The sequence below is a fragment of the Asterias rubens genome, chromosome 21 (assembly GCF_902459465.1).
Source record: "Asterias rubens chromosome 21, eAstRub1.3, whole genome shotgun sequence".
In the NCBI taxonomy this organism is placed as follows: domain Eukaryota; kingdom Metazoa; phylum Echinodermata; class Asteroidea; order Forcipulatida; family Asteriidae; genus Asterias; species Asterias rubens.
This window is the reverse complement of record NC_047082.1, coordinates 10,230,669-10,243,258: the sequence shown is the minus strand read 5'-3', so window position 1 is coordinate 10,243,258 and position 12,590 is coordinate 10,230,669. Positions and strand designations below refer to the sequence as shown.

Here is a 12,590-nt window from a genome sequence, read left to right as displayed (position 1 = left end):
TTCGCTTTTTTTGAAAAACGGTAAAAAGAGCGGTAGTTGAGAAAATTCACACTCAAAATTCATTTGATTTTTACTCAAAATATGTGATACATATTTGAACAATTCCAAGTGTAGGGCTATCTGCAATTTTTGAAGCATTCGATCGGTAAAAGTTTCATGATGCAGGTCGTTTTTCAAAAAACCCCGAAAGGTTTTGATATTAGTGGTGCTGGGGCCAAGGATACGGAGTGGATTGGACCAGTGGACCGATTTATGGGGCTATGATCTATACAAACAAAAGTTTCAAAAAGTGCATAAAAGTTCATTCAGTTATGTCAAACTTGGCATGGTCCGGATCTGGGGGGGGGGGCCGCTAACGGACCGTATGTAAATTGGCCAGGGCGCAATTTTTTTTCTTCTGTACATCATCAAATTATTTGTCACTGACGGTCTCGTATTAAAAAGAGGCCTACGGAAGTGCAAACATGGGGAACAAATCAGGACAAAATACTCTATACAGAAAACAACTTGATAGGCGATTTGTTTTCTACCTCCATGATTACATCATGGAGATATAAATAGCTCCATGATTACATATCAACGCAGCCCCTAGCAGCTAGTTAGGCGCATGCGTCAGATAAGCCAGGGGTCAGTATAAGGTGAGATCGTACACCACTGGAAACGATGCTGCACGGTAACCAACCACCGAATAATGATTTGCTACGAGGAAAGAAATAGGTACCAGACGGACAGATTTGAGAACGAGGTTACCCATAATAGCTGCACATAGAGTTTTTGTACACGTCTTCTGTGTCCCGTTTGTACGTGTGTGACAAATCATAACATTGGTTTACAAAATACAATCATGTTTTCCACAGTACCAACAACACAAAGTTCACAAAATCAGAGTAAGTAATCGGTTGAAGTGATTGTTTTCTTTGTTTTCTGTCGGAGGGGACCCAGAGTATAATTGTATGCAATAATTATTTTAGAAGAGAACCCACAAAAAGTGACAAACATAAAATCCAACAAATGTCATGTGTTTAATTTAAAACGTCATCTCATCTGATCATGATGAAGTCAGTGACTCATCCAATAATTATATTATAATGGATTGGTGATATGACTCTATTCTATCTAGCTCCTCCTCAGTTAGTCAGTCAGTGCATTGTTTGTTTGTTTGTTTTACTATGACATTTCTGTCAAGGGAACTCGGCCAACTCCCACTGGGGGCGGGGGGGGGGGCACAAGGGGAGATCATGGAGGTAGAGAATAGACCGATTGCGCTCTGCCTGTGGATCACGTAAATTAATATAGTCTTCATAAACATAACTTGGGTACTAAATGTGAACATGGAGGTAGAGATGTAAACAAACACGGCGTAGCCGTAGGGCCTACTGCATATATACATACATTACATGTGTTAAAAAGGGGTCCTACTAAAAGCCGACAACGCCGACGACAAGTCCAGAGCGCCGACAACTCGCCGCCAACAAGTTTTAATTACCTCAAAAATTGCCAATATACCATAGATGTATTAGAACTATATGTGTTCTGTAATATAAACATAAATTTAATGGAAAAACTTCACGAAAAGTGTGAATTTTTAACCAGAAAAAAAACTGAACGTTCACGGAAAACGGTCGGACGCCATCTTGGTTTAAAATCGTGTTCCGACCAGTCCATTATGATGCGGGTGAGTCAGACTTAGCAATAGAGGGCGGGCGTCATGCACTGTGCACACTGCAGTGAAGGTCTTCACATGAAGCCCGCCCTCTGGTGTTGACAAGTGCTAAATCTACCCGTATCATAATGGTCTGGTCCAAACACGGTTTTTAAGCCAAGATGGCGTCCGACCGCTTTTCGTACAAGTGAAGTTTTTTTCTGGTTAAAAATTCACACTTTTTGTGAAGTTTTTCCATTAACTTTATGTTTATATTATAGAACACATATAGTTCTAATACATCTATGGTTTATTGGCCATTTTTGAGGTAATTAAAACTTGTTGGCGGCGAGTTGTCGGCGCTCTGGACTTGTTGTCGGCGTTGTCGGCTTTTAGTAGGACCGGTTAAAAAGACATGATTACTGTTGTTAATAAAAACTCAATTTCCCTCGAAATCACTGAAGAATATTCTGGAGTTTGTAACATGAGACCTTTATTACCAGTAGTGGCTGAATGAATAATGCCAGTTATGGATAAACACAGTTCCACCAAATAGGAAGTTCCAACAGAATGTTCACATAATGTCATGTGTGTGGTGTGCACGGAAAGTCTGGTCATTGTAATGATTTGGCTGCCAATATTTTCAATAAAAATCTCCTGAAGAAGCTGCAAATCCCTTTTTTTCACCCTCAAATTATTTGATTAGAAGGGGTACATGTACATAGCTGTCAGCTATGAGTCGGACAACTTCGCGATCTCCCTTATCACAGCCCGACTTCATGCCGTGCACAGTGCAAAATCCAAGGCGCGTGAGAAACCTCTTTATTTAGTAGTATGAGTACTGGAAATTCCAACAGCAAATGTGATTTAAATAAGGGCTTCGTTTTAGTTAAAAGTGTTATTTATTGAAAATACAGCCAATTGTGGTCCATCGGTATGAGTCTTCCCATGTCTTTCCTATGCAGCTTTGTTTTTCTATACCCACTATAAGTCACGTGATCACATGTAAACATTGGTAGCGCAATCGGTCTATTGGATAAATACCAAGCTGACCAGCCACCAGCCATCTCTCACCACATGTTTAAACAAGTAAACATCATGAATTGCACAAATTAAGAAATTGTGATTCATTTCATTTTCAGTGACAAGATACAACAAATACTTTATATCTAGTTATTGTAAAATCAGCAATTTGCTAGGTGTTGGAAGTCGTGGTTTGGTATTGGTAGGATTCGAACCCACACAAAAATTTGATAAGAGGTACTTCCTTCTCGAAACGAAACGCCATGAAAATGCATGTCAAAACATTCTGCTGATTCTCAAACTTGATTGATTTTTAGTAGAAACTCACAGGATATTTGATCTCTGTTGATGTTTGTGCTTTGTCTCAAATTATAAGTTCTTTGTTTCTTTGTTTCTTATGTAGATGCATCAGCCAATAGGCCGGAGCTGTATGAAGTAAGTGAATAATAAAAAAAATAAAAAAATAAAACACTGAGTAAAATCTTTCAAAAGTTTAGACAGCAGTGTACAAAGCAACTCTAAAAGCTGTGTTATGAAAAAGACACCACAAATTTGGTTACTTACATGAATTTAAAAAAGGTGTGTTTGATAAAAACCTTTAAAAAAAATGAGTGAAAAAAGTGTAAAATCTTTTAAAAGTATGTGTGTATATTATGACAAAATACACAGTCAAAGTTTCAAAAGTGTCGGGCAATTTCCATTTTGCAAATGGCATTTTCATTGGACACTTTGGCTGTATCCAACTTGGTGGCTATGGCTGTTGCTTAGGGTGTTGCTAAGGACTTCCTATACTTTAATGCATGATTGTGCGAAACAACTAGCCGTAGCTGTAGCCGCTAGTTTGGACACAGCCTTTGTGTACTTCCAGGTCTGATTATGAGTGTGTACACTGACGAGCTTATAAATGTTTCGTTTAGGAGGTGAAACTTTTCCGGAATTTCCGGGAGAGGGAGAAGTATGACAACATGGCAGAGCTGTTTGCCGTAATAAATACTCTACAGTGGTTGGAGAAAGCCTATATCAGGGATGCTATCACGCCCAAACAGTAAGTGGAACTGGGTCTGTCCTATAGAAATAGAACCCGGCAACGACGAGTGTGTCATTGTGGGTGGGTTTCGTTGGAGACCATTTTTATGGACACACGTACGCTATTTTTTTTTCGTGTGTATGGCAAAATATTTTAAAATTTTTTGATGCCATCTTGCCATTTTGCCATACACACATGTTATGTGATGCTCATTTTGCCATACACACATATCAGCGATGTTCTTTTTGCCATACATGCATATAGCGCGGTATTGATACGCAGCGTCCACGGACGACACAGAGGGCTAAAATACTGTATCTTTTCTTTTTTGCCATTTAGCCATACACACATGTTCCATGATGCTCATTTTGCCATACACACGTATCAGCGATGTTCTTTTTGCTATACACGCGTATAGCGCGGTATTGATATGCCGCGTCCACAGACGACATAGAGAGCTAAAATACTGTATCTTTTCTTTTTTGCCATTTTGCCATACACACGTATCAGTGATGTTCTTTTTGCCATACATATGTATAGCGCGTTATTGTTACGCTACATCCACGAACGTCATAGAGGGCAGCCAAGCTCAGTGTTCTCCGGGTTCTATTTCTATGGTCTGTCCACACTAACGGGTCCTTTTGGGTTCATGAGATAACTTTTGGACTGGGACTGGGAGGGGTACAAAAAAGGCAACATTTCCCCCCTTTGTACAATTCTCAGCTGATACTGATTGTGCTTACCATTCAAACAGTATACAAAATGTCTTATTACATAACAAATATTACGCAGTCGTCTTTAGGACATATTGTTTGTAATGAGGACAGACATTTTGTATTTGGATTGACTTATTTACGTTGGATCAATCTTAAGGCCAGGACTCGTCCTTAATCCTATGAAGAGTTATGTGAAATGACCAACAGGGCGCTATCATAAAGCGCATTGATACGGTTATTGTAAAATATTATTAAAACTCATTATTTATATGTATTCTTTTTGTAGAGGCCAGACACTGTACAAGCCTAGGCTTTCTGTCTGTGACCTCCCCATACTGTTAAGTTCTATAATTAGTTTTTCCCTTACATTGTACATGTACACATGGTATGGAAAATAAAACCTGAAACCTGAAACCTGAATTAGCACCTTATGTAGCACCTTGTCAACCCTTAGAAGATGCTAAATAATTGGGTCTCAGAATTCATATCTTTCAATAAACTATCTTTCTGAAAGTTTGTATATTATACTCAGTCTCAGTGCTTTGAATACCTTGGTTGGTAGATACGTGCGCTACATGTATATAAGACTTCAATATTATTATTATTATTACATTAAAATGCGCTACATAAGAACTAGTTATTATTAATGTTGTTATTATTATTCCAATGACAGGTACACTGCAGCGTGCTCCAAGCTGCTGGTCCAGTACAAGGCAGCTTTCAAGCAGATACAGAGCGATCAGATCCGCACTGTCGAAGACTTCATGAAGAAATACAGGGTGAGGCCCTCTATTGTCACTCTTCAGTTATACTCTTTGGGAGTTTGAATTGAATTGAATTAAAAAACAAACCGGGACACCGCCAACAATTATTTTTGTGACATTGTTTTACTCATTTCTCAAAAACGACAGCACCTCAGCAAGTAATATTTTAAGGGAAGCTTTCTTGAATCATACTCTTCAAACTGTGTAAGTTTAATGTAAATCTGTGGACATTGTGTTTTGTGTTAGAAAAAAGTACATAGACCCTTTAAAGACATTTTTACATTTTGTTCCCCTTCTTCAGATGGATTGCCCCGCAGCGATGGAGAGGATAAAAGAAGATCGACCAATCACAATCAAGGGTGATGACGGTAACACTAGCGAGTGTATAGCACAAGTAGTTTCGGTCAGTATCAAGTAATACATGAATCAACAGAAGAAACCCTCAAATAATATCTTCTACTGGGCTCAATTTCAAAAACCTGTTTAGCAGAAAATAAGAATTTTTTTTTTTGGCTTAGCAAAAGTTGAGTAGGGCACATATTGCAACAATGTAAATTTAATGTAGTTTTGACTTTTAAGGACAATTTTCTTTGCTTAGAAAGTTTTTGTGCTTTCAGGCTCTATGAAATTGTGCCAGGTACCTCCAATGCACGATTTTGTGGCCGAAATTCATGGCTCAACTTTAAGTAAGCAAAGAATCAATCAACAGTTAATGAAGCAGGGAATTCCACGATAACGTTTTTTGCTTGTGTGCGTGCATAACTCCACGTAACTAGGCATTCTTCGCTTACACAATTAGCACAGAAAAGGACTTTTCTCAGGTTCTTATCAGGCTTATATATCAATTGCGGCAATCAAAATAAGTAATGGTGATTTGTGAAGACTTTAAGTGGGATTACGAGTAAACATGGTAAATGTGACGGCTCTACAAAAATGAGTCGCTTGTTGCAATACCGATTACTCACTTTCCAGTTAAGGGCTGTTGAGTGATGGGAGGGTGAAGACAAGAAAGATTTTGTAATTTTTTTCATGTGGTTTTATGCTTCTTTAGTGTCTGTATTTTCAAATTTCTCTTAAATGAAAGCTTTGTTTTTGATTTTTGTAATAGGTGATGTGTTTATTAAACGGGCTGTTTCCCCTATATGGATTATTTTTAGATTATGACAGAATCTATTTTTCAAAAGGTCATAACTTTTAAGCCAAACATCACACAAGTGTGTAAGATATATGTCAAAATGACGCTTGTTGTATGCTCTCTTCAGCCATGTATAAAACTCAACAAATTAATGTTCCCCTTGTGACTCATTTTTCACAGAGCCCATCACAAATGATCCCCCAAATTATTGTTGTTTTTGTTTTGTCCAGCTTTTCATCACCGTAATGGACAAGCTGAGGTTGGATATGAAAGCAGTAGATGAGATTGAGCCAGAGCTGCGAGAGTTGAGCGAGACAATGAATAAGATGAGCCTATTGGCCGAAGACTTTGAAGGCAAGGAGAAAGTCAACTCTTGGTGAGTAGTATTCATCTCAGTTAGTGGCCGTTCACAATTATCAACATTTCCATAAGAGAACAAATCGTAAACTTTTTCATTACCCCCTCCCCTCCCCCCTTTATGGCAGTGGACACTATTGGTAATTACTCAAAATAGTTATTAGCTTAAAACATTACTTGGTAATGAGTAATGGGGAGCTGCTGATAGTATAAAACATTGTGAGAAACGGCTCCCTCTGAAGTAACGTAGTTTTCGAGGAAGAAGTATTTTTCCATGAATTTGAGTTTGAGACCTCTGATTTAGAATTTGAGGTCTCGCAATCAGTCATTTGAAAGCACACAACTTCGTGTGACAAGGGTGTTTTTTCTTTCATTATTATCTCGCAACCTCAATGACCGATTGAGCTCAAATTTTCACAGGTTTGTTATTTTATGCATATGTTGATATACACCAAGTGAGAAGACTGGTCTTTGACAGTCACCAATAGTGTCCAGTGTCTTTAAAGTGTACGCTATTCTACATAGAGATACTTTAATGTGAATCGCATGCAAGCCCTGTTTAGTTTTAGTTTTATTAGACTTCACACTGGCATAAAAATATAAATATACAAATTGATAAATAAAGAAACAAAGAAGCAAAATAGCTAAAAAATACCAAGCCAGTGAGTGGCGAGGAGGAACAGGTGACCAGCACCTCTACAAAGCCGTCCTGCCACAAAGAATGTCCCCTGAAACCTACCCCACAGTTAAAAACAACCCATCCCATTGTTAAAAAAAAAAAAGGGGTGGGGCGCTTGAAGGCGGGATTGACAATTACAGACGACAACAAGAGCAATGGCAATGCGACACCCAAGTTCAACAAGTTTATTATGAGGCCAAAATTATCAGATAAAAGAAATATATAAAGCATGTCTAGTGTTTAAGGGTCTAGGTACTTTTTGTAGGACACAGAACAAAATGTCCACATATTTACATTTACTCACACAGTTTGAAGATAATGATGGGCGAAAGCTTCCCTTAAAATATTACTTGCTGTATTATTTTAGCATGTAAAACGTAGTTTCGTGGGGGTGACATTGTTTACTCATTTCTCAAAAACTACAGCACCTCAGTAAGTAATATTTTAAGTGAAGCTTTCTACCATCATTATCTTCAAATGGTGCAAGTTTAATGTAAATCTGTAGACATTGTGTTTCGTGTTACAAAAAGTACCCAGACCCTTTATTAGGGATTTGAACCACTTTGGGGTTTGATTAGTAAACTCATATTTATCTTGCCATAAAGCTACAAGTTGACATAAAGATTCTGACTTCATGATATTTGGTTTAGGAAATGTGAATTTTTTAATTTGAACTTCCGGTTTGGACCAGAAGGAAAGGTCAACTTAGAGCAAGTTCGAGTGTGCACAATGGTTAACTAAAGGTTGACTTTTTTGACTCGAACCCAGGCTGGTCGACCATTGGTTGACTACTGTGGTTGACCATCTGGAACTATCCTCAAGCCCATGGTTTATTCACTGGTCCCAACAGCATGTTCCATTCTAACATGGGTAAAACGCAGATGGGAACCAGTGACACTATAGCGAAAAGGCGAAAGGTTGGTTAGACTTCCTAACGGGTCGTTCACGTGAGTGCGTCACTGCTTATGTATGTTGCTGGTCAGTAGTCAACCATCGGTCGACTATTTGTGCCCACTCGAACTTGCTCCTAGGGTCACTTTTTTACTCAGAATGTCAAAAGTTTAAACAAGGTCTTCATGGCACAAAGATTATGTTTTAGTTATTCATGTCATTATATATGTTATAACTAAAGTTAATTGATTTATGATATTAAGCTAATGTGTTTTTCGGTAACTTCAAAAACCTAAGCTTTGATAACATAAAGGATCTGACTCTTTTGTATTAAACCACATGTAAATATGACTTTAGGAGCATATAGTTATTGGCTGTCTGTTAAGCAGCTCTTAAGCAGCCCTATGACTTTAATTGTGCCGTATCACTTTGTAAACCTGGCCCCGCCCCTGGGCTTAAACCCTCCAAAATTGCTAACACAGCACAGAATACACTGAACTATACATACGTTAATGTCTCTGAAAGGAATACTGCTCACTTCCAAAGCCCTGCTAAATTTAGGTTTATTGTATGGTTAGAGGTGTGATCCCGGTGTGGGGGAGAGTGGTGGCAACAGAGAACACCATATTCTCACACTGACTATATTTAGTGCCGTTGTTTCCCTATTTAGAGATCCTCGTCGCATTGGCATATGACAATCTGTAGCATTCCAAGTAATAAATGCAGACGTAACTTTAGTTTAATTGGCAATTTCAATTTTTAATTACTTTGGCTGCCTGTGAATGTACTTGATTTCCCCCTGCCCCCCCCCCCCACTGGGCCTACATTTTTTTTTTTTTTTCCCCCTCTTTTAGTGATGCATGCTTGTCTTTTCTTGAAAAAAAAAAGTGCAGAAGAGAATTGTTTTTAGCAAAAGGATCGTGCATTTGGGGAGGGGGTGGGGGGAGGTTGACACATCTAGAAAACCTGACATTCTGTCTTGGATATTATAGGCCACTGAACGTGTACGAAGAATACAATAACATCCAGCTCTTACGTAGACCTAAATATTCACACCGTATCAAAGTGCAAGACATATGTAGCTATGTTTGAATCTGGAAAGGTTTGCGTAACACCATGTAATGACTATCTCTAAGAGATTTAGAGATAGTCATTACATGGTGTTACTGCAAACTTTTCCATATCGTATTTCCACCATGCAAAGTTTCAAACCCTACTCATGTTTGAATTATTAAACACGATTATTACCATGTTTGAAACAGATTCAGTCAGATAAGTCCCCCTCCCCCTTACCATGGCCCCAAACAAACCAAAGTGGAAATTGATCTTGTGTGTGCAAACAATGAAACGTCTCGTGGCTACTTTGTGAACGACTGTCAGCCCCCCCCTCTCCTACTGCAATCCCCTCACCCCTTCCCACCCTGTCCCAAGCCATAGTGATATATCTTGCAAGCCTAGCACAACACTGTGTAGATGGACCTCAGCTGGCCCTTATTACTGAAGATGAGATTTTTCTCAACTCTCAGCTGTGACCAGTGAACCTGTTTGGAACCAGAGGTGTGCGCCAAGGATAGTTAACACACACCTGCACATGGCCTACCCTTTGCTCCCCCCCCCCTCCCTGGAGGGCTTCAAATGGTTTATTATAATACTGAAGGATTTGCATTGATGCTTTATACAGCATAGCTTTAGAATGCATTTTTACAGGAATGCTGTTGGCCAGAGATTCAGGTCCTGATTTTCACTTCACTTTATGATTGAATGATATTTATTTTCAATAACAACAAATCGTTTCTATAGGAGCATGGTTGGATTGCAAACTGAATTTGAAAAACAAAATCTCCTTGCATTGATGCATTGAATACAGCATATTTTTTAGAAAGCATTTGTAAAGGAATGCTGTTGGACACAGATTCAGTTCCGATGACGTAAACAGATGATTTTCACTTCACTTTGTGGTCAAACGATTTTTATTATCAATAAAAACTGTTTTAAGCTTGTTCATGGTTCAGTGAAGTGGCTCAGTAGAGCGATATGTTCAGCTGAGTATCGTCAACATTCTGGAGCGAACTAAAAATAATCTCTGTTCCAGAGAATATTCCAGCAAGTTCCAGACAAATAATTTGGTACATGGGTGTATCACAAACTGGATTTGACCTTGGGGCCCTCTTTTAAAGGCACTTTTGGTAATTACTCAAAATAATTATTATCATAAAACCTAGTTATGAGGAGAGGTTGATAGTATAAAACATTGTGAGAAACAGCTCCCTCTGAAGTGACGTAGTTTTCGAGAAAGAAGTACTTTCCACGAATTTGATAGAATTTGAGGTCTCAAAACCAAGCATCTGAAAGCAGCTTCATGTGACAAGGGTGTTTTTTCTTTCATTAATATCTAGCAACTTCGTAGACCGATTGAGCTCAAATTTTCACAGGTTTGTTATTGTATGCATATGTTGAGATACACCAAGCGAGAAGACTAGTCTTTGACAATTACCAATAGTGTCCAGTGTCTTTAAAGCATCTTAACTGACTTTGTTATCATGTGAATGGAATTTCAGACTTATAAACCATTCACACACAAGGTAAACCTCAGAGGCATTTTTTTTGTACGTGATGCGATCAGGCATGAGTAGTTTGTCTGAAATGTCATCAATATGGAAATGCCACCACCTGTGAAATTTCCAAAAATATTTGTTGGGGTAAATTTTAATGCAAAAATATATCTTAATTTATATTGGGACCTTCCTTCCTGATAAATCACATCAACACAGGGTTAAATTTAGCATTGAAAGAAAACGTTTTTTTAATTCTGGGTACTTTTTGAGGACAAAACACATTGTCCACAGATGTCCAGAAAGAAGTTATTTCTCGCTAAAAAAATATTTGGGTTTGATTTTGAGGTCTCGAATTCAAACATCTGAAAGCATACAACTTCGCGTGACAGTGGGTTTTTTCTTCCATTATTATCTCACAACTTTGATGACCAGTTGAGTTCAAATTTTCATGGTTTTTTTGTTGTTGTTATTTTCACAGCTTTTTTATTTTGACTGGTCTATGACAACTACCGAAGGTGTCCAGTGTCTTTAATATTATTTTTGTTATAATCTTTTGTTTGTCTCAGGTTGAAAACCATGTCATCCATGAGGGCATCAGATGAACTAGATGAAGACCAAATCAGACAGATTCTCCATGATCTAGACTCGGCATATCAAAGCTTCATACGTATACTGGGTACAGGATCGTGAGTAAAATAGACAAAGTTGCGAGACAGAAAAAAAAAAACACTGTAAATTTACTTGTATTATACTTATTATTACAAGCGCTATTTTTAGTTGATATAAAAATAAAAGACTTATTTGTATGTACTTTTACGTATTTGTCAAGTTACGTATTTGATTAGGGCCCAATTTCGTAGAGCTGCTTAATTACTGTGCGATTTCCATTTCATAGCGCTGCTAACGGCAAGCACGAGAAAAGGCTTGCTAACCTTCCGGTGCTTACTGTATGAAATTATTGACATCACTATGCAAATCCATGGTGAAGACGCAAAGATGGCCGCCTAACACCCAGCAGGGTGGATATGTGCGCATTACAAGTCTTTATTATTGATTTGTTTTATTTTATTTTATTGCTAACCTGTGAAATTAATTTGCTCTGCTTTAGCAAAATTTTCTGCTACAGTTAGCCCAAAAGTTTGGCGACGCTATTAAATTGGGCCCAGAATGTATTTAAACCTAACCCTCAACACTGACATGATGTCAATGTTCTGTCTGGGTTTTCTATATTATTTTATATTATAGACGTTTATCACGGTGTGGCCATCTTGATTTTACTCCTTTCCAACTCATTGTAACCAAACTGAGGCTGGATGAAATAATAGTCTGGTGGCATGTTTTCGCAATGAATGTTAGCATTCATTACCGTTATTGGAAACAATTATTATTATTTATTATTATTAAACATTATTGATACAGGTTAGCCCCATCAGTGTAAAAACACTGTTCTCCCTGGGCGCCCTGTAGAAAAAGCAAAACAAGAGATAAACAAATACACATGTATAAAGAACAACCCCCACAAAAGCACCAACAGCACTCTATACCACCAGGAACAAAACAGAGAGAAAAGGCAACAAAAAGCCAATAATGCAAAATAAATCAACGACTCCGTAAACGCCAGTACCTAGAAGTAAATGAAGTCAAGGTTGGCTCATTTTTTGAAACCCATCTAAATTTCGAAAATACAACATCTGGGCCCAATTTCATGGCTCTGCTTACCTCACAATTCTGCGATTACGATTGTGATTCCCGCTTACGTGCAAGCGACGAATTTCTGCGCTAGCCTTGTAAGCCTAGAATG

At 38.2% G+C, this 12,590-nt stretch overlaps 1 protein-coding gene across 1 annotated transcript; it reads left to right on the top strand.

The window, feature by feature from the left end:
* The first annotated feature begins 768 nt into the window (after positions 1-768).
* On the top strand, positions 769-11,790 carry LOC117304422 (vacuolar protein sorting-associated protein 28 homolog). Its single transcript, XM_033788866.1, has 7 exons — positions 769-887; positions 3,069-3,100; positions 3,583-3,710; positions 5,082-5,187; positions 5,474-5,575; positions 6,538-6,683; positions 11,356-11,790. Exons 1-7 carry the CDS (start codon positions 845-847, stop codon positions 11,477-11,479), a joined length of 681 nt encoding a protein of 226 aa, XP_033644757.1. The 5' UTR covers positions 769-844; the 3' UTR covers positions 11,480-11,790.
* Positions 11,791-12,590: the final 800 nt, after the last annotated feature.